This window comes from Ascidiella aspersa, chromosome 6 (genome assembly GCF_963924565.1).
Source record: "Ascidiella aspersa chromosome 6, kaAscAspe10.2, whole genome shotgun sequence".
Taxonomy (NCBI): domain Eukaryota; kingdom Metazoa; phylum Chordata; class Ascidiacea; order Phlebobranchia; family Ascidiidae; genus Ascidiella; species Ascidiella aspersa.
The window spans coordinates 11,182,034-11,204,897 of NC_139452.1; the positions used below are offsets into that span (position 1 = coordinate 11,182,034).

At 41.1% G+C, this 22,864-nt stretch overlaps 1 protein-coding gene across 1 annotated transcript in view; it reads right to left on the reverse strand.

Annotated features, from left to right (window-relative positions):
• The window catches only part of LOC146139711 (pleckstrin homology domain-containing family H member 1-like), a 53,231-nt gene that overhangs the window by 21,545 nt on the left and 8,822 nt on the right, over positions 1 to 22,864 (reverse strand). The window contains exons 2-11 of the mRNA XM_083391439.1: positions 12,435 to 12,497; positions 11,804 to 11,953; positions 9,431 to 9,514; positions 8,779 to 8,860; positions 7,948 to 8,111; positions 6,564 to 7,376; positions 5,898 to 5,976; positions 5,694 to 5,752; positions 3,836 to 3,877; positions 1,533 to 1,791 (exon numbers count right to left, since the gene is read on the reverse strand). Coding sequence (XP_083247565.1) covers positions 1,533 to 1,791; positions 3,836 to 3,877; positions 5,694 to 5,752; positions 5,898 to 5,976; positions 6,564 to 7,376; positions 7,948 to 8,111; positions 8,779 to 8,860; positions 9,431 to 9,514; positions 11,804 to 11,953; positions 12,435 to 12,497 — 1,795 coding nt within the window. The remainder of the gene's footprint in view (positions 1 to 1,532; positions 1,792 to 3,835; positions 3,878 to 5,693; positions 5,753 to 5,897; positions 5,977 to 6,563; positions 7,377 to 7,947; positions 8,112 to 8,778; positions 8,861 to 9,430; positions 9,515 to 11,803; positions 11,954 to 12,434; positions 12,498 to 22,864) is intronic.

Consider the following 22,864-nt stretch of genomic DNA (forward strand, 5'->3'; position numbering starts at 1 on the left):
GCATTTCTGACGAGGTTTTGCGATCAAACGTAGCGTTTTTATACTCAAAGGCAAATTTCTCGAGAATACACGATTCAAACGAACACCAAAAGCATCCGATGTTAAACTAGTTTTCTGCCGAATTATAAATTTGAATAATCTAGAAAAATATTAGCATTGGCAAAATGGTCAAGTAGAACGACATCATCTTGAATATTAGCTTTGCACGTTATGGTTTAATTAGTTTTGTTTCTTTAGCCAAAGCTATGACGTTATTTGCTATCGGTTCAGTCGGTCCATAGTTTAGGCGAACAATGTGGAAATTAAACATGATATATCTCACATCGCAAAGTCAGTCTTTGGAATCGGTTCAATCGGGCTAAAAAGTCAGTAGGCCATTCTGATGTACACACAAGGTCACGGTTGCCGTGCAGTGATGCCATATCATCTCATCCGCAGTGCACAAAACGCCCTTTCATTCGTACCCCACGGTTCGCAAGCCTATATCGATGCGCGCTTTTTATCATCGTTTGAAAGCGACCGCAAATTGGTGTAACCCTGACCCGGGGGCGCGCCGTTGCTCTCGATACTACACAAAGTGCCATTGCATCAGCGCTGCTGCAAACCGACCCCTCAAAAGCGCCGACACATATCTGGCTGGGTTATGTTTCGGGATTTGCGACCGGCGTTGTATGTTCTAGCTTTGCGTACAAGTAATCGCTTCGTGGTCTCGCAGACCATTTTAACACAAAGCAACCCCTGTGTGTTTATCGCTGTTCGATAAAATACTCAGATTAGGCATAAAATTCAACGGTAAATTCGACAGAATTAAAATTTTAAAAACGTAAAGGGCCACAACAACCACGTTTTTAGGCAATAACAGCGATAAAAAGTCTACATTCAAGTACGCAATTAACATTATTTTGAGTAAATACACTTAACCTGTAACATTGCTTTGGGGTGGCAAATCCTGGCGAAAATGATTATATTAAGTTCACATAGGTTTGGTACAGATAAAGCCCTAGTAATAGACTGAATACTACCTGAATTATCCCATAGGAATCCGTTATTAATTAGTAGTTCCTAACGTTTTCCAAGTCATTGACAAACCCATTGTAAAATTATCGTAAGCATACGAACTCTTTTAATAGGACCGACGCTGATGAGTTATTGTGGTCTAATTCGATTAAAAAACTTTCCAATATAAAACGTACACTCAGAATTTTTCCATGCATTTGAAAAACAGTCGGCCAGTTTCCAATGTACTCACGGTTCCCTGCACACTTTTTATTCTGTGTTACTTTAAACTTAAAGCGTAAAATTTAAAGCGCTTAATAAAATTTCAAAGACGATGGAGATTAAAAAAACATTCATTGGGAAGCGCTAAAGCCGTTTTAAAACTTGCCCTCCATTACTGTCGCATACCGCTTTATTGAAGATTTAATTTTCGATTAGATGCCTCTACACATATCTCTAGGTTGCATTCTATTGGAAACAAAGGCGTTTCTTTTGGGATTTTAAAAACGAACAATGTACAGTACATACAGGCATACCTCTTTTGAAGGCGCGTGTGAGTCCCGGACTTCCGTTCTTGCGCTGCTGCATCGCCGCCGACGAAGAAGAAGAGGAGGAAAAGGAAGAGTTTGGGAGGAGAGGGATTTCTCCGGAGCGCGTCAGGCTTCTGGAGGGACGCTGGGCGTGGTGGTGGCGTGGCGAGAGGTGGCGAGGACTGCTTACTGGGAGAAGGGATCTGTCGTCGTCTGACGAGTCCGACGCGTCGGTGAACGGCATTGGGCGAATCTGTGTCGCTCTCTGGTGAATTTAAAATATTTTTCTTTTTTGTTTGGAAACACTTTTTTGAATATAATGTTGCTACCAGGAGTTGTTACAATTGTAGAATTGTTATCCAGGCAAAATTTTATTAAAGTGCCAACGTTTTGATTACCTATTCGGGTGAATTTAAAAGATTTTGCCTTTCTTTTTGGTCGCTAACACGTTTTCGCTTAGATGTGGCCTTTTTTTAAATATTTTATTTAATGTTCGATTGAGTGTCGCTCTCTGGTGAATTTAAAACATTTTACTTTTCTTTTTTGTTTGGAAACACTTTTCGCTTTGATGTCGTCGATTATTTCGGGAGGGTTATCGCTTCGGTTCAATACTGTTAGGATAACATTCTAATTTAAAGTTGGTTAATAAGTGTTTCTATTTGCCCTTGAAAATATTTTTTTACTCAAATGTCGCGTTTTGGTTTAAAAAAAACATTTTGGCTAAATGCTTTGCAAACAAGTTTGAGTGTTAACCGAAGCAACGAGCAAAGTACAGCGAGCATGACTCAAACGGCTGTTCGCTTGCCAATGCCCGACTTTTGCCACACAAAAGTACCTTAAGGGTTAGGTAAGTAACACTGCTAAGCAATAAATTAGGTTGATCGATAGGCTTTGTATGCAACGAAAAACGTAAAGCGCCATAAAAAGGCAGCGTCGTTTCGGGTTTCCACGACTGGTCACAGCGCGCCATGGTTCGAGTGTTTACAATTCGGGGAAGGCGGTAAACAAACAGCAAACAAGCGACCGAGAGCCCAGTGTCCACTCGACGGACAAACTGACCAGATGGATCGCCACTCCGGCTCGGACAGATTGCTTTCGTCGCTAAACCGGGTTTGCGTTCGAGTTTTTTATGAGTTTTTAACGGCGAGATGTAAACGCCGGACGAGCAGCGTTTCTGAAGGGGGTTGAGATTAGCTGTTTGGCGGGTAACATAAACCAGGGTGGCGACACGGTGTAATCCCTAAATGTTTACTCCTAAAGAGATTATGGGGGGTTACAGTTGCACTTTTTTATCTTTAATTCCTCAGAAGAGGCTTGATGCATCAGCGAATTCGTAAACCTAATCTTATATGATTAATCTGATCTTTCATCACGTGATTTCGCTAAAATTAAAAACATTCTGTTTATAAAAAAAAACAAGTATGCATAAAATGTATCATTGACGAAGAAGGTTGCCTGATTTTCCGTTTGTTTTTATTACATTCAGTTTACAGTTTTAATTTAATTTAGCACATTTAATGATCAAAATGTATTTGCTAATATAATAAGCAGGGTTTAAAATTGTATTAGTTTTAGATGGGGACATAAATTACAATATTTAGGCAAAGGATATAATACAACCGTAGTTTTTTTACGTCAAATCAATCGAGCATACATTAGCTGACATATTTTAGCCTGTACGATCAGAGTTCAAACTGTGGTTGGTGCGTTCAGCGGCGCAAAGTTAAGTCTAGACGTCGGTGAAGAACCACGATTTGTTTAGGTGTCACGTATCGAGTTGTTTACAGTTTACAACACTTCGCCAACGAGATGACAAGGGTCAATCAGGTTTCCACGAAAACCCGTATGCCTCAATTTGTTGATGGAAAAACTGGGGTCGTCAAACTACGAGCAGCGGTAAATTTATTTGAACAAACTAAAAAACGGGTTTTAAAATTTTCTTTTAAAATTTTTACGTAAATGTTTCTCGGATGTATAAATTAAATTGAAACATTGTTTTTTCAGTTTTATAAAGCTTACAATATATATTTTGTTTAGCAATATTTCATGTTTCCTTCGGTTTTATAATCAAGATAATCAAGTAAATAAAGTTTGACAAAAAAATGTATATCCGGTTTGCGATTTTCAGTCCTCGCAATTAGCGGGCACTTCAAGAAAAATTGAAAACAATCGAGTGCTTTTCTATAACGACACACTTTTTACACCTAATTCTTTGGAACGTTTTATCGAAAAAAGTAAAATAGGTTTTAAAGTGAGTCGTAAAATTTTTGGGCCAATTTAAAGCAATAAATATTGGATTTTGCACTTACGCCTTTGATTTTGGTGTAGACCGGTATGTTGAGTTCGCGAACCTGGAAAAAAAGAGAAACGTTTAAAATAGGAATGGAAACTATAAGAATGACCGATACTTGACATTTTATTTCGATTCCGATAATTGGGTTAAAAGTATCGTGAATTCCAGTGACACTGGAACAAGCGAGACGATATTGAAATGTTCATGGGGCATTTTTCCATTATTAGGCTAAATTTGCTTTGGTGTAATGACGTTTAGTTCCCACTAAGCTGCTTTCAAGGAAAATACCAATGCGTTGGATTGCTAATTATGTTTAAAATCCTTATATCAATTAGGTATTAGATGGGCAACATTAGTACCCAAGTAGGGGACGAATACCGATACAAAGCATTTCGCGATCGGCTCCGATCCAATATTATCGGACATCGCTAAAGACAACGTATAGCAGATGGCAAGTTTCACGAACGTAACTTTGTGTCAACCGAACGTTATATGAGCGGTAATTGTTTTTCCGCGGAAAAAAAAGTATTCCGGATAAAAATGCAGGATAGTGCTTGATGTTAAGGCGATAACTAATTACACGGCAACGCGCCGCGGCACAGAGACGAACAGCTGTTAAGTGTGCAATGAAGCGAGGTTTGCAATAAAGCCCTCCCAAGCGCCACACACACAGACACCAACTTACACTCCCCTTCGTGTCCACATGAAGACACGCCACGCCCGCCCTTCGCCGGCACTACACGGAAGTAAGTACGCCGCACAATACATCAAACGCGTCGGCCAATAAGTCCGAATCGATTGTCGCCCAACAAAAGCAATATAGATCTTATCTGGGGCGATCAACCCAAATCGAAAACGAAGTCTAAAAATCGGTGATAACGTTCTCGCGAGCTTACTACTTTTCGAAAAGGAAGAACGTGAAAAATCGGCTTTCGACGAAGGAAGTTTGGCGAAGTGTTAATTAGCATTAGCCTGAAATTTAACTTTGTCTAATGAGCTAAATTTGGCATAACTTTGAATGTGGACTTTAATTTTAATCCAAGGCTAAATTTTCAATTGTTAGGGCAACTTTATAATATAAGGGGCACGGTTTTTTGATCGAACACATACACATGTGCAAAAAATATCTAGGAAGTTAATTGGCATTGATTAACAAGGAAATCGCGTTGACTATCGGGTGTGACTCGGTAGGATAGGCTATACATTTTAGCAGACCAACGGGAGGAATTTCCTTTAACAGCAATTGTGCGTGGCAGGCATAAATCTAGACAGCTGCACTAAATTAGGTCTTAGCTGTAGATACACCACCCAACAATTCGTCGCCAATAAAAGGTTCGAGCACATGTAAAAAAAAAAAAAAATATATATATATATAAATAACACAGAGTCACATCTTCTGTCGTCACAGACATCGGTCACGGGTCAACGAGCGCACGTCACAGGTCAGCGCATTTTAGGGGGTCGCGGAAACCCCTCGTATTTAGGGTACAGCCGTACACACAACACGGGAGGGGGGCAAAACACACACTTCCACGGCAAAGACCGTGCTCCTGGCTGTTTATGATTTATGGACAACGGGGTGATTGTTCGTGGAGCGCGATGGAGCGGTTGCTTCTGGCGTGGCGCCAAGGACCGCGCGGGGTTATTGACCCGGGTTGGCTTAGAAATAAGGAAACGTAGCGGTTATGCAACAAAACTCGTGTTTTTATAAATTCATTCGAAGCATATTACTAGCTAGCTTGTCAAGTTTAAATCGTTCATCGTTTTTTTTTACAAAATTGATTTTTTTTAAATACTATATTTTTAAGTCGTTCTTCGTTAATTCGCTGCATGTGCTTTCGCTTATTTGTGAAATGAGTAATGGTGCTTCTCACCTTACAAACAACGCGAACGAATTCCCCGGGTTCGTAGTTCAAATCTACCAGTCCGGGGTCTAAAAATACAAACGGTATAGTTTTAGGCATTGAAATAAAAACATAGTTCACATTTTGAAAAGGCATATTGGCAAATTGAAAAATTACAATCGTAAAGTGCTGCCAATATATAACAATTATTAGCTACTATTGGCGTCGACTTACGTTTGTGAGAGGCAGTCTTGCCAAACACGTTGGTCGGAAGCTTGAATCCTGTTTTCGCCATTTCGTAAATTTTCGTTTCCTGAAGGTAAAAAGAAAGCGATGATAACCTATTAGCATCCAATGAAATGTTAGCGAAGCGAACAACATTTTTCTGGAATCCGAAGGTAAGCTCGTCAATTCAAAATTACGTTTTTAATTTTAACGTTTTTAACAAGTTTACCAGCTTTCCGAAACTATGCTAACAGGCCACTTTCACATAAAAACAACGCTACTAAAAAAAGTGTTTAACTGATAAAAAAGCTGTCATTATAATAAAACCATAAGAAAACAGCGGTCCTAAAAAAAGTATTTTATATGAAAAAAAAATTAAATGAATTGCAAAGCCAAAAAGGTCGAGTAGATCGGTATTATCTTGATTAGAACGTTTGGATACGAGCTTGTATCACCTTCAGGCAATTAGACTGATAACAATTGCGCCCCACCTTTTAAGTTACGCTTAAATTGATTCTAAGTCACATTAACTGAAGATAATACTCGTATCGAAACGTCCCAATCTAGATGATGTCAACCCACTCGACCTTTTGGCTTTGTAATTCATTATCAAGGTGCATTGTGTACCCTACATTTCTAAAACTTAAATAATGAAACTTTTAAATGTTGACTTACCCAACTTGGCAGTCTATGAAGAGGCGGCGTTGGCGGCCGATTGTTGTTAGCATGAAGACCCTTCCAACCGGGAGAGTTGGCGGGAAGCGAGGTGGAAAAGAGGACAACGGGGGAAGAGGGTTGCGGAGGATCGACCAGCATGTCTTCTTCCTCCTGGAGGATAGCTGGAAGACTCGGCGAGCTGTTTCCGCCCGGATGTTGATCGGACTTGGGAACGGCGACGGGTGAGGATCGCGTCCGAGAGGAAGAGTTGCTTCGCGGAGCCGGACTCTTCGACTTGGACCTCTGCTTGTCTCTCTTCTCTCTTCCGCGCGACGGAGAGATCGGAGTCTGATCCTCGTGGCTCCTGTGCCGGTTGTGATGGTGATGGTGCTCTGTGAGTCCCTTTATGCGGCGACGGATGCTGCCAAACGTTCCCATGAAGTGGTGCCCGCCTCCTCCCCCACCACTGTGTGACGTGTTAGGTGTGCTGCGTGACGTAGGTGATGACGTGGCGACCGCTACTGACGTCAGGTGGTGAGCTTTGGCCATCGGAAGGGTGGAGGACTTCTTCTTGGTGGAACTCCCGCCCTCCACAACAGGAGGAAACGTGTCCCGGTCTCCCATGGCCTTTATCGACATTGACCTCGGCGATTTTTGCAGCGTGACGTTGTCTTTGTCTTTCCTCTTCTGTTTGTCGGAGGATTTCGCGTCTTCGCTACGGGTTTTTACTCGCTCGTGCTCTTCACAGTGTTCGAGGTCCATCGAGAGCGGCGAGTGGCTCTGTTTGTGCGACGACATGCTGTCGGCGCTCGATTCGTCGTCGTCCTGGGCCTGTAAACGCAATGATTGGTCAGGTAAGTTCTGATGTCTTCCATCACTTTGAACAATGTTACCAGATACGAGCTTTTCTATATTAAATTATACTATTTGTATAAGTTGTGCACTGTGTATAGCAAAAGCATACTTTTATATAACTGTGCTATGCATATTACGAGGTGGACAACCAAGAGGGAATTGCGAGGTGACCAGGACTACCTAGAGGGCTTAATCACACCAATTACCACGGTACACTAGACCTTTCATGTTAGTTTGACGATTTTGGCAATGATAAGATAACTGTTTATTTGTTGCTACAATGCGATCACAGTAGCAAAGGATCAACGAAGATCCACAAAGTGGTTATCGAGTCAGTTGACCCTGAAGGTATAAGGAGCTCAGGTTAGAACAGAAAATAGGAAATATCAACGATAAAAGAGAAGATTAAAGAAAGAAAATGACCCAACAATGATTTAAAAATCTTAGTTAGCCTTTTAAAAACAACCTCTATGTGTGTTTTAAATTTCTTTGCTGCTAGCTAACAGGCTATATACAGTACACTGTAGTAACGAGCTCTCAAACTCACCAAATCGCCAAATAGTGGATTGCTCTGCCAGCAATCGGTGTACAGGGGCCGGGCTGTGGCGATGTCGGTAGTTTGCGCAACATCCTTACTGATGACGTCATGCTCCAGGGGGATCTCCCCACTACGGCGTTTCGCCGAAGGTGACGACGAAGTTTCGAGCAGCTCTGCAATAGAAAGACCGTGATACATAAACAAGCGTTTTATTTTGCATTTAACAACAATTGTACTTTTGTTTATGTAATTGTAAACAGCGGAATTTCGGCATAGGTTTTCGATAACAGAGATTACTATTTGTAGATTGAGTTATAGAAATACGCAGGCTTTTTTGGCTTTGATTTTTAGGCAAATTTACGCGTGCGTTATACATGTTGATTATAGTGTACTTATCTGTGAAACTAGTAAAAATATTACTAAACACATAATGTTGTATTCTGGACATAGTGCAGCTGGCATATCCGCAACCGTTTATTTCCCATTTTTTTGACCATATTATATATACACACATCATTTTTTTAGCGGGAATTAACAACTTCTGAAATGGCGCCGGCTAACGATATCGGCTCTGCACAAACTCTTCTTCAGGATGCAACAAATTTGGCTAAGTGAGTTTGGGCAAAACAGGTATGTCGTAATTGAAACAACGCGGCGTAACGTGTGGTGTAGGACGTACAATGATTAAAAAAACGTATAAAACATTTACTCGATACAATCAAATAAATAGAAAATATAATTCGGCTACAGTGACACCCTCAACTCAAAATCGCAAACAAATGGTTAAAACGGCAGGAAACGTATAAAATTGCGTATATTGTGTTATATTTCGATTCTGACCTTTGAGCCTTTGCTGCATTGCTTGTACGGCTGCGGTGAGACGGTGGTTCGAAGCTCGCAATTCCTCCTTTTCCTGTTCAGCCTGAAGAAAGGGGAAATCGTGTTACTCGACTTAGAACTCAAAGTTTTAGAAAGGAAAGTTAGACAGGGCTTGTGAGTGCTTGTGAGTGCTTGAGAAACCAAAATTTTGGCGACACTTTCTACTTTTCCGAATGAAGTATCTATCATTTAAATTAATACTAGATTCCAATCTTGTTTGGATTCCGGTGTGGCACACTTTTCCCGACGAAAATTTTCAAACCAAACCTACATCCCAGTATTTACTTATATACTAAAGGCCTGGACCAAACACAATGAATTTAAGGGTGGAAGGTTATTATAAATAACTAAGACTTGGAATTCCAAAACACCGCAGAATAATTGCAATGGTCGCGATGATAAACAGCAACCTTTACGTCTACTACTTTGCTTTAAATTTAAGAAAAAACATTCCATGAATACAATATCTTTGAATTAAATATCGTTGTAATTGGTTTGTTTTGAATGATGTCACATTCATAAACAAGAAATGCGTGACCATTTTTTTCATGTCACACAAAAAAAAAGCTTTTTATTTACAATTCTTATTTAGAAGCATGCAATTTATGCTTACCGTGCCTAGGGCTCCGCTCACCCACTCTTTGATTCTGACTGCTTTCTCGTGCAAAGAATCCTTTTCCAGCTTCCTCAGGTATCTCTGATAAAGGTAAAAGAATAAAGTTAAATTACATCGAAATAAAAAGCATATTGGCCGCTTTTAACGTAGATTTGTAAAACACGGTCAAAAAAGTGAGATTGTATTAAGAGCACATATGTTCCTTCGTTGTAGAACTTTCTTGGGAGTAAATGCCGTCGACTGCACAGTTTTAAAATTGGGGATTTAGTAAAATTCGGTTAATTATATTTCTCTTTCCTTTGCAAGATAACAAGTTGGAACTTTAGTCAGCAGGGGCAATTAAAAAATATGTGATCTGGTGCATTCGAAGTCATTTACAAAAGTAAGATCGGGTTATAGTCGTTAGACCCTGACATAAGTCCAACACCAAAATATCACACACAAAAAATTGATCAAAATTAATTAAATCGCGTGCAAAGTTGCACCATTTGCGTTCTTTACGTAATCCACAAAAAGTGGCGCGTTACCCGAGCTGTTTATCGAGGCTTACGCTCCGTCGGCTAATATCCTGTCTGTTTAGGGCACAGCCCGTTTGCCAGCCGCATCGACGTTGCGACAACAAACTGGCGGCATTTGGGTGTCTCGAATGCGGCGGAATGCAAAACCACGAGTCGATGTCTGCGCAACACACAGCGACAACTAGGCGCGAATGGCACGCCGTAAGCCGCCACCGGCAAGCCACGTCAATACCTGCGTAAGCCGGGCCAATACACGGCATCTCGCATTACAGGGCCCTGCCCAAGCCGCGGGATCCACAGCGGCTTAGTCTGGCTTTAAAATCGGAATCGTACGCGCCCTTGTTTACTGGTAAGCGTCGCCCAGGTTAAAACGCGTGGGGAGGGTTAGAAAGTGCGCGGCGTTGATATTGCAGGAGCCTTTACATTTTTTATACATTTTTTTGGTAATTTGCTTTGCTGGTGGGTGGTTTGCGTTCGTGGGTGGCGTTGCTCTTGATAGGATTTATGCACGCGATACCTAGTGTATTTCTTTATGCCGACGTTGATCTCGTTGAGTATAGGTGGGTTTTGGTAAGCTCATATACAACCGAATGTAAACCGCGAGACAAGAGGGTTTTGACAGGCACCAACTGCTACTGGTTGGCTGCACATACAAGTGTCATCGAGTCTGAAAACAGAAATCGCAGGAAAGGGGCTTGTTTACGGCATATCAGCCTGTTAAGTCCAAACTCGGGACAGTGCGACAAGAAAAAGTACCGATTTTCCAATGGTTTTATCCCAAACTGAACTGTCCGTGTGAATATTTACGATGTTTTCGTGTTTGTTGAGCCATTAACTGATTTTCCAATGACTTTAGCCCAAAATTGAATCGCTCGTGTGAATATTTTACGATGTTTTCGTGTTTGTTGAGCCATTAACTGATTTTCCAATGGCTTTAGAACAAAAATGAATCGCTCGTGTGGATATTTACGATTTTTTTATGTTTGCTGAGCAATGTACTACATGTCCAGTTGAGTGGTTGTCAGGGCACAGAAGGAGGATGTCGCAACGACTTAACTGAACACGAATCTACCGTAAACTTTTATAAGCACCCTTTTGTCTTACATGAAGATGAATGCAAAACAACTGTATATTATAAGATGGACTGCTAATCTTAAATATCATCACATGTATAGATTGTAAAAACCGTTTAAACCAGATTTGCGTAAAAAATTGAAAATTTAAAGGTTTTGTACAACCACGGTTGGTCAGAACAAACCCAAATACTAATTTAATGTATCATTAACTTTTCCGAAGGGCTAACTGAATTATCCTTTTAACTAGGGATGTCTTAAGATTTTCGAATTGGAGTCAATACCCGATAGCAAGTTATAGTATCAGTACTCGGAGGGTATAAGAGTAGTATTGGTGCCGATCTGATGCAAAGTCTTTTGGGCGTTTTAGCCATGCTTTTCTGATTGCCGCATCGGTTAAGCAAAGGTTTATTGTCGGAAGATCCGAAGCGAACCACTAAAGAAAACTATGACTTCCAATACTAGAACAAATCAAGGATTAGTACACGGAAACATTACCTTTGTGCATTAAGTTTTCATCACCTATTTCGCAATATAGGCGACATAATATACTATCGGGTCGGAGAGAGATATTTTTTGACCAAAATATAAAAAAGAGAAGTATAACAGACTAAGATTTAATGTATTTTGTGCTTCTTTGAAATCATTAAAAAATAGCATAAAGAATAACACAAGAAGAGCGATAGGACCTTTATATGGTAATCAAGTCGAGCTGCCCATCACATAACCCCATACCCTTAAACAAACGCAGGCCCCGCAAATTGCACTCATACACCAACCTCGTATTCAAGCTCCTTTTCCAAGCTTGCATTTCTTTCCAGGAGCTCCAGGCATCTTTCTTCCACCATCACCAGCTTTTCACGGCAGAAGCGCTCTTCCTGATCCGCGGCGCCAGGGACGCCGGCCAGGCTCTCTCGCAGCAGGTTCAGCTGCAAGGAAGAGAAACGAGCGTGAAGCCGTGCCGCTCAGGATAACGGCTCTATGCACGTTTGCCGAAATCTAACAAGCGTGCCTGAAAGCCGAACCCCAAACGTGTTAGTTTTTGTTTTCTTTTTAGGTAAAAGCGCCATGGTTTTATGAACAAAAGTGACGTTGCCAAAATTTAACGTTTTTTTTTAATTAAATGCAGAATTTTTGAGTTATTAAAAACGTTTTGGTCAATGTTTGCCTCTAATAACGCTATAATATATTTTACCTGCAGCATACTAAAACAACAATTTTTCACAATTTTTTTTGAACAGTGATTCTCAACCTTGTATGGCTTACCGCACCCCTCAAAAATAATAATTAGATTTTCGGCAGCCTGACTGGAATTTTTGTTGAGTATTTTACAGAAATCACACACAGTTTGTAAATCACTGCAATACGGTATAACGCTTGCGCCTATAGGGGGCGGAAAATAGAAAATACCTGATATTCGGCGTCTTCCGCTTTCTCTTCGGCCTGTTCGCACTTTATCGTAAGTTCTTCCATCTAAAACAAATCCGAAACGTTAAAAAGCTAAAACTAATTATCCATTTCGGGTTAGAGTAAGAGGTTGTACACTTATACTTTGTCCCTTAATACTCGACACAGTCAAGTAACGTGACAGATTATGCCTTAGTTCTGTAAAAGTTTTAATGTAAAGTTTTGCTGTTGACATAAAGTGATTTTTAACATAAAAGCAATGCTTAAAATGATTTCATTCTGGACTAGCCAATTTTCTGGCTTCTGGAAACCTACAGGGAAGACGTGGACAAACTGCTAGACGCAAGATTTTTTGACAGGTATTGTCACACTGCTAGGTGAAAAGTATTCAAAAATTGATATAGGGTTAATGTCCCTATTTATACCAGGTTCCGATCATTATTAATGTATTTTAAGTGACCAAACAGAAATATTTTTTATAAAACACCGCGTCAAACTATAGTATTTCATATGGTGATACATTGCAGTGTTGCTGCTTTAAAAAAAAACACAATGGCTTCAAAGAGCACAGTCTTGTAAAAATGCACAATATTCATAATTTGTCAACAAGTTTTTAAATATCCTGTTGCCTCCACAGTTCACTCTCGGCTGGTTGCACGATAATAAACTTTGCTCCATTTCAGAAGTCTCTCTATAGTTTTGTGAATTTCGCTCATGTTCTTAATTGTTCGACCACCCGTAAGGTTTAAAAATAAAACGATACAGGTAAGGTTTATAAAAGATGGCAATTTTTGTGTCGAGTACAAAAAAACTCGAATTGGATTTGTTTTTGCATCCTTGATATTTCACCTCTTGATGAACGTGCTGTAGCTTGGGCGGCTGTTGTCGATGCTGAGCCAACATGTCAATCGACGTGAGCTGGTGCCCTTGTCGCACAGCAGCAACTAACTATGTCAAGGAGTAACAGTGCTATAGTGCGTAATGTAAAACAACCTGGATTAAACAGCAACATACCAACACAAGTCTAAACCGTGAAAAGAATAGTTCTACTTAAAACGATTAATTGCGGAGCAAATCTTTCCTAAACTTGTCCACCAAAGGCTAAATTTGAGACATGCACTTTCTGCAAAAGGTAATCTCGACTGCAAAAAGATTAAGTCAACATTGAAACACAGCTATGTGAAACGTAAGGCGTAGACATGTCGAAATTCCTTCAACTGAGGTCATGACCTTGCCAACACAACCTACATTTCTAAATTACAAACTTACGGATAGAACATCGCCTCCATTATCATGAGCATGTCAGCAACAACACGGCACGTCTAGTAACATTAGGGTCGTCTGTTCGTCGAACGAAGCGTTTGCAGTTGGACGCTTAATTTAAACCGCGCCTGCGTGATGGGTATTGGCGGCAAATCATACCAAAACCTTGACTGTGCTATTCCACGAAAAGATCCCGACTGCCGCACTTAATTGTCAATGTCAGCGTGTCCTGCGTGTGTAATCGGCCTAACGATGCCGACTAATCCCGGAATCGATAGTTTGCATCGATTGCTTCCCTACTGCACGACCTAAAGGTCGGCTGAGGTCACCAGCACCCGGCCGGGAAATTTCGACCGCTGGTGATCTAACGCTACGAGCCTAATGGCTTTTTGCTGACCTTTTAAACGACGATCGAAAAACTTTAAACAACAAGTCAAACCGATTTGGAGACATTTCAGAGAAATCGCCTTGGTCGCATAGTGTTCCTAAAATTATTCCTATTCACTTCATAATATAAGAGTTTTGTGTTTAACATGAACAAATTTGCCGGATTATCCGTTGGACTACAACAACACGCATTTCTAAGTCTCGAAACTGACAGCTATAAGCCCTTACTATTTATCTGTGAAATAATTAAATCTGTTTACTATGTACCTCAAATTTGTTGCCAGTCATACAGCCCAGCATCACCTCTTTAAATTAAGTTGTACAATAGTTTATAGATACTTTTCGTTTTCTATGACTTGAAACGAAACCTAAGTTAACCTACAACCTCGCCACAAATCCGCAAAGACCTTTTGACCATCTAAAGCCGGCCGGAACCAGTCTCAGTCCAATGCCGATTTGTTCATAAAATAAACATACAAAAAGCAAGAATAACGAATCAAAAGCTCGACGCGCCAAAAATCCTCCCAAACAAATCAATAAACGCGGCGCGAGCTCTTGGCGTCACAAGTCCAGACCTAATCGGATTGAAAACTGTGTTTGTGTTCGTTCTCGGCGGGTCGATTAATCGCGCAGGAGCAATTATTTGCGTCGGGCGCGAACTCCTTATCCGCTAATGCAAGTGTGTTTGTGCTCAATTAAAACTGCGTGCGAAGCGATTTGGCGTAGCCCAAGGAAATGCGGCGAGATTAGCCCGCCTCGACGACTTACTGGGAGCAGCCTTGCGCTAAATTAGCCTGTCAGTTGATGGACAGGATACGGACCAAGGCACCGACCAGGCAAACAGCATCGATTTAACGTCGGCGACATGTGAAGGAGTACCGCGGCGAAGTGACAAACAGCATCGACCCCAACGTTAGTTCCAACAGTGCCATTTTAAGGCGGTAATTAGAAAGGCAACTTGTAAATGTAAAACTGGGCCTTTAACGAGAAAACAAAATTTAAAAAATAATTTTACAAAAATACGGAAAAAAACTTCTATATTATCTATAGGGCCCATTTTCTTCTAAGTCGGAAAAAGGGTTATAGCTTTGTTATTCGTTGTCCACACTTAAAACCCAAAACATTAACAAAAACTGTCGTTTCTGTAAGTAAAAATCAGTAACTTGTGTTGTGCGACGAAAAGCAGCGTTTTCACTTTAGGCAGCTTTCAAACTTTATGGGTCAACCTGACAACCCCGCACGAGGCAAATACGCATGATGAACACCTTTGCAGTTGCCTCGAGATGGATAGTTATTGCGAAACACGGTAAATAGTTTCGACTTGAAACTGAAGGTTGGGAGGACACGTCACTCACCATGAAACGCCTGTCACGTATTTCGACTTAACAAATGAGGTTAAACCGATAAGTTCGCGCTTAAACTCCTTAAACTCAAGACTTGACATACCGTGTGGTTTTCGTAAGAAACCCTGCTGGGTGTGAAGGGGGTAATTGCAGAGAGTGAGTCGTTTATTTGGTGCATTCGCGACACATGATTTGCTTGTTGTTGTGTCCCATTGTCGTTGGTGTTACTTTAAATGCCAGTTCGTTGCACGAAGCAGAATTCGTACGAGCCTCCTCCAATACGAATTGCGTATACCTAGAAGACGACGTATTTTCCGACAATGCGATACCGTTGTTATTTTCAAGAACAACAACAAACGGAATTCTCAACAAGACCAGTTTACACTAAGCCTACGAAGCTCAGTCGGTTAAGCGACGGCCCAGGTATGACCGAGATCGTGAGTTTAGGCTAGACTTTGTAGATTATTTAGCCTAGCCTTGTATGCAGTACAATCCTAATCAGTCCATCTGATTTCGGCAATACCTATTCCGAAGGCACCAGGTACACAATGTGTTCCGTATTCGCACATCCAATTATAAAAACATTCGCACATCCAATTATATGGCGGTTACACAATCAATATTTCGATCGTTTTTTCGCGATAGAGAAATCCCACGCTCAGATCCCGGCGGCGGTCGACGACGTGGCTGCGAACGCGACACTTTCCAACTAAGACAAAGTAAGGGCGAAGTAAAAGTGACAATTTGACCGGGATGATCTCCTGTCTGCCGCACAACGCTAAGTGCCTGCCCCGAACAACCGCAAGCACCACTTTGCCGGTGTCAGGACGCCCCGTTCGAGATAAGGTGACCGTCGAAACACGTCGCGCCCACGCAACTTTAATGCGACCATAGGGCCTTTGTGGATCGTAGCTTCTCATGTAGAACAGTGTTGCCGCATAAACAAGGCGATGCTATTGTTGTGCGAACGGTTCCCAGGGGAAAAGCGACCTAATCGACTTCATCTATCCATTGCGTCACATTTATTGGCGTTTGTTCGACCCCTAGGGTAAACAAGTAGAAAATTACGGTTTCAATGCTACGGCAAAAATCATTGTTGTTTTCCGTGGAGCAGTGATTCTAAACCTTTTATGGATTACGGCATTCCTCAAAAATAATAAATAGATTTTCGGCATCCCGGCTGGAATTTTCGTTGAGTAGTTTACTGAAATGTTACTATAAATGGAACTGGAACAACACAATCAACTTGAAACATGTGCGAAGATGTAATTTGAGAAAGTTGAGAACTACTGCCGCAGAGTTTCAAACTTCGCAGCAACAAACTCTAAAAGCATAAAAACGCACGAAATCTTTGTGGGAATGCAATAAGCATTATTTACCTACCACTTGTGAACATACTAGCCTGACGAGGAGTCCGTGAAATCGAAAACTACAAAAATTGCACAACTGAAATCGCACACGCCGAAAATTGCAGATCCGCACATCACAAATTGGCAGAGTTTAAAATCATTTTGATCGATTTAAACTCGCAGTCAAAGGAGAACATAAAAAGATCAAGCAAACATGTGTTACGTTGAACAACAACTTTCGATAAGGCACGAACTTTATGACTTAGGGGCATTAATACAGCTTCAAGTTGTAACATTCCTATAAGTTAGTTAGGGTTTCAATATAACGTCTTAAAGTTCTCAGTAAAGTTTTTTTGAGCAAACGTTAACGAAAAAGTCGTACACATTCTTTAATGCCTGTTCGACATCGTTTATTTTAAGAGCGCCTTGTACCAAACCGATGTAGCTTGCAAATCCCACGGCATACGGAGCCGCATACAAATCCAAAGTAAACACGATTTCTAGGGCGATGGTCAGTATATAGAGAAGAATCAACGGATCTTGGGCGTCTTTCAGATTCAACAGATTGTAAACAGGGCTTGACAAACAAGCGTATATTTTGCCTGCTGATGTCGACGGATAAGGGTGGTTTATTGCTTCGCTATGACGTCGGCAGTGACGTCATTGCTAGCCTTGAGTGCGCGAAATTAATTCGCGTGACGCGCAACAAAGTGTCGCGGAAGTTTTCGACGGTCTTGGCTTACGCGCGACATTAGACTTGTCGATGAACTGAACATCGGTTTGCGTTCAGGTCAACTCGTGTCCTGCAACGCATTTACATGGATACGACGATTTGTGGCTTTACCGTGTATTCTACACGTAAATAAAATGAACTGAGCTGGATTACCGAACCTGAACCATGTTCACAACGTCTGGCTAGTATTGATGCTGATTTTACAATTGCAACGTCTTTATTCCATACAATCAGCAAGCAAAACTACTTGCACAAATATAATCTCATTTTAAGTATGAAATACATTTTTCGGTTAATAACTTACTAAGCGTAACCGCGAGCCATATTTTGTCAAGGGAGTACTTTGCTATATTATCAAAATCATTTTGTTTAATATGCAACCGATCCTTCAAAGTTTGGCAGTATTGAAACACGTATTGATAACACCGACCCGACGTTCAGGTGCCAAATACATCTACACTACCCAAATATAAATTTCGACATTTATTGCTGACAACGCACCAGTTTAACCTGTAAAGCTATTTCGGTCTCACAATAAATGCTGATCTCTATCTTACGGTTACGATGAATCACGGCGATTTTTCAGTCATATGTAGATGTTTTAACCTCTGATTAAATAAATTAATTATTTATTTTTCTAAAATATAATATGATCCATAATCCCATGAAATGTAAGATATTAGACCAGTTCTCTTTAAATACAAATATTACAGGTATCAGGGATAAAAAAGACCGAGTATCGAGCGTTCGGAGTTTTTTTTTCTCACTGGCAAAGCGTTCTGAGTCGGCCGACAGACCGCAAGATGTGCTTGCTTGTCAAAAAATAAACGATTCCCCAGATACGCGGTCAAGGATGATTCAGCTAGCGGGACGACCGGCGCATAGAAAACCGCGAAAACAAAAGTGGCCATTGAACGGCGAAAGCGTGAAACGAGCCGGCAAGACAAGTTCCCAGCTAGAAAGGCAAGCGCTGCTTAACCGCATGCGTTTACTGTTTGGGGAAAGCGAGTCGGCGGTCGATACGGCGCGGCTTAGCGCTCAGGCTCGGGGTAAACAGGTTGGGGGATGGAGCTTTGCTCGGCGCTCAAGGGACAGGCCTTGTTATCGCCTCAAACGCTATTTCAAGATGACAACGGAGCTGGTCCAAAAACTCGGCTGCAGCCAATGCGACGGTCGCTTTTGTCTTGAGTGTGCTCGCGTGTTGTTGCGACATTTACTCAGTGTTCACTTCACGATACGTGTTTTAAATTTAGGTACCATGCACAGATCTGTAATGTAGCTTAAAAATGAATATCAATGTCAAATACGTTAAGGTGTGACATCAACTGGTGATAATCTGAAACACTTTAGGAAGAAAGGAATCTACCGCAGACAATAAAATGTAAAAGAAAGATTCCTGTTTTCGTATCAGATAATCTTAAGACTGTTTATAAAAACAGGTAAAATATAAGACATGATGATGCCTTATAGGCGAAATATATATTTCTGTTAAATTTTAAGAAATGATTTTAGTTTTCCCTGTTTTTATAAACAGTTTTAAGATTAACTGGAGATAATGCAAGTGCGTATCAAAACGTCATATTTGAGATGACGTCGATTCACTCGACCTTTTTGTTGTTAGCATTCATTTGCAAACTGTTTTTTCACCAGCTGGGTTATATAAGTCAAAACAGGTTTCATATGTTAAAGATGTGTCGTGGTCGTGATTTTGAATGTCAGCAGTCCGCTGTGATTGCATGGAAATATTTGAAGTCCCCTTTAAGCCTTCCATAAATTATACTTCTGATATGTAACCAAAACTAATTCAAAACAGCCAATCAAAAAAGGTATAGAATGATAAAAAATGTATTTTACATATTTTAAGAAGTAAACTCGCGGAAAATTGGGAGGACGGCCGATTAAAACTAAATGTGAACGTACATGGACTATGACTTTATTACTAAGTTGTTCGTACGTTTAGGTATGATCAATCGGTTATACAAGCTAAAAACTAATTTTCGCACTAAGTCAGCAGCCCTTAGCCTGTATGGGAAGTTCATAAACATGTCTGTAAAAGGCTAAAGTGGCGCTCTCTGAGCCCAGTGATTGACAGTAATAAGGCACCAAGGCATGGTTGATTAAGGGAGTATGACACTTTTCGTGGCGGCCTAAGAAACCGGCCTTTGTGGCAGTCGGGGTTAATTGGGTTCGCGGTTGGAGGGTCGTTGCTTTCACGGCAAAAACAACGAACCGCGTCTGGCGCCAAACCGATTCTAACTCGTTTACAAAGAGGTTGGTATTACAGCAAAAATGCAAAGGTTAAAGGCAAAACCAGCAGCAATGATTTCACGAATACCAAGAATGTTTATTAGGGATTCGAGATCGACCGATATCACCTTTTTTAAGCTGATATCGATAAACGATTTTTTAGATGGCCAATGTCTTGCCTGGAATATGGGAATAATTTAACTTAACTGAACATAAAAGCAAATTTTTATTTTCATAGTACATAATCTGTTACTGATACGAATAGGAATATCGACCGATAATATCAGTAAACCGACATAACGATCTATCTCTATTAACGACGCCCGATAATATCGGATCGAAACCAATATGGAACTTTAAAGTGATTGGCGACGTATCAGAAACCTAGAATTTCTTTTTTTTTATAATGCATTACAAAGCGTTAACAGAGTTTGAAAATGCCATACAATATTAATTATGCCTTAACTGAATAACTTCAATTAAAATAATAGGCCACTTAGCTATCAACTTTAATTAGGCAAAATAGTTCTAAAATGCCAAGAAACGACGAAATGTGCATGAACTATAAAACACGTGCGCCAAAATTAAACTGCGCCATGCGGACTTGATTGGCGTGCCAGAGAAACCGGGTCGAACCCAAACTGGGTTACAAAGCACTGCCGGCCGGTTCGGACGTGCGCCTTCGTGGGAAAGGCGGATTTGCAGGGGCACTCGTGTAAAAGGCAGTCGAGCAAAGAGAGAAGTAGTGGCGTGAAGCGGCCGTGCGCCAGCCTACACACGCATTGTGGTTTACGCAGGCGGAAAGGTGTGATTCCAGGTTAAGTCTTTCGCTTGTTACGCGTCGAGTGCCCGGCGGTGTCCAGTTGCGGGGAAAACAGGAGCCCTTGTGTGCACGTGTAAAACCACGAAACGCGACGGATTTCGGGAGTGTTTTTTATTCACAACCAGGCCACGGCGGTTTGAAGTGCCGGAGCTGGGCACACACGAAGATACAACAACGCCAGGTAAAGGCTGATTTTCACCAAACAATGCAGCGGTTTTAGCGGGGTAGAGTACGGTTGTTGATAAACACATGTGCGGGTCTTTCATTTTAGCGGGGTACATTTTTTAACAATGGGTTGAACTTTACAATAGAAAAGCGGAAGACTGTTCAATTTGACGCTTTCAATGTATCTCATTGCCTTTCCGCCCGGTTCCAAATCTAGAATTAGCATTTACACAGCCACTTTTAAGTGAAACACAAAATGCTATTCAGGGAAACAATGCGCTGAACAAAATTCGGTAGTTGAGATGGCCCAGTTGGTATCAGACATAAGTTTTATTTTTTACGTACAATGGAGTTAAATATTATAATTGTTGCTGCCAGGCATTGTGTCAATTATAAAATTGTTCACATATTTTTATTTATTAATGAACCGACGTTTCGATGACCCAGGGCAATGAACTTACAACTGGGCGAAATATATATATATATAGTAGCCAAACAATTAAGAAAAAACATAATGGAACACGGCTGAGGCGAGAAAAACAAGATAAAGCCCATAACGGGACAAAATGTTCGCCTTTTTTGGCACCTCGTCTTGTAAACCGTGTTCCATTGTGTATTTTTTTATTGTTCGACTGTTATATATTTTTCGTCTGTTTGTAAGTTCATTGCCTTGGTGAAGATTTCCGGGTATAGGTTATCAAAACGTCGGTACATTGATTATTAAAAATATGTGAACAAGTTTATAATTGATACAATGCCTGGCAGCAACAGTATATTCAAATCCATTGTGATGTCTTGTAATAATGGTAATAAATCTGATAAGAATGACTTAACTAACTAAAATATTTGCCGGAAGAACAAATTTATAATTGGTACAACGGACTTGTGACAAGCCTCAAATAACAACTTCGGCCTTTTGGTGTCAAAACATGCGTCTATGGGGCTGGAAGACGGGGAAGGCGAATGAGACAACGACGGGCGACGTTTACGCTCGTCACAGCCACAGCCGCCGCGAGAAAGCAGTGTCCATTACCGCGGCGAATGCGCGCGTACTCGAAAGGGCCAATACATACACAAGACAGGCGCCCATTGTCTCCCGTCTTTTTCCCAGCGCGGGCGCGAAAGACGAGCGGCACGCTCCAGAAACAAGCGACTACAAGGCGGCGCGACATCGTCACATCGACCAAGCCGCAACAAACAACGACCATTGTGCTCGGAACCACCCAAGCAGTGTGGGATGCTTGCGAAACTCGGACAGCAAAACAAAGCGTTTCAGAGGATTTAGGGAAACTTTCCGCGCGTACTTTGCCTCAGATGACAAGCGATACCAAAAGCAAAAACTGCGCAAGTGAAATGGCTAATATCTAAACATAAACATGGCAGGTAAATATGTCACAAAATAGTAAAACACACAATCGAGGCTAAGTCGGACGGATTCCCTATGCTAAAGCAACATTTTTGGTAGGATTTACTATTTTCTAAAATATTTACCTTGAAAGCTGAAAAAATTGGACCAAGAACCTGAATTGCACCAATTAATTCGCGCGGTTTGCTACCGATACCATGCCAGAGTATCATGAGAAAATGTCCACGCGTCCACGTTTAATCGAGCCTAGAAATGGTAACGCGTGTTATTTTTTAACAACAATATATAGGTGGCACCGCACTCTCGGGTAAAACCGAGTCCCAGTTGACCAACGACTACTTGATGGAAAGTTGTTAACAAAGGTTCAAGGCCCTTTATTGGTTCAGCTTTAGACTGTTAAACGGCGCAAACAACGCGTTTCTTAAAGCTTGCTGTTCGCCGGCGTTTCACGGGCACTGGATCGCTTTCTACAGTCAAGTGCTAATGACGTATAAAATACGTAGCGACGAGCGATTGTTGCGCGTTCAAGCGTGAAGCAGTGGGCTACCGCCGACCAGTCAAAATAAGACTACAGTAAGAAAACAATATACTGGCGAGATTTTGACCCAAATGTACGCCATCGGTTCGTAATAAGACGATCAATTTTAAGGCACACACACACACACACAGTCAATTGTTCTCTGAATGGCTTTCATGTTCGAAGACTAATAACACACTCCAGCCTTTATCAAAGGTAACAATTATTTCTGAAAGTCTT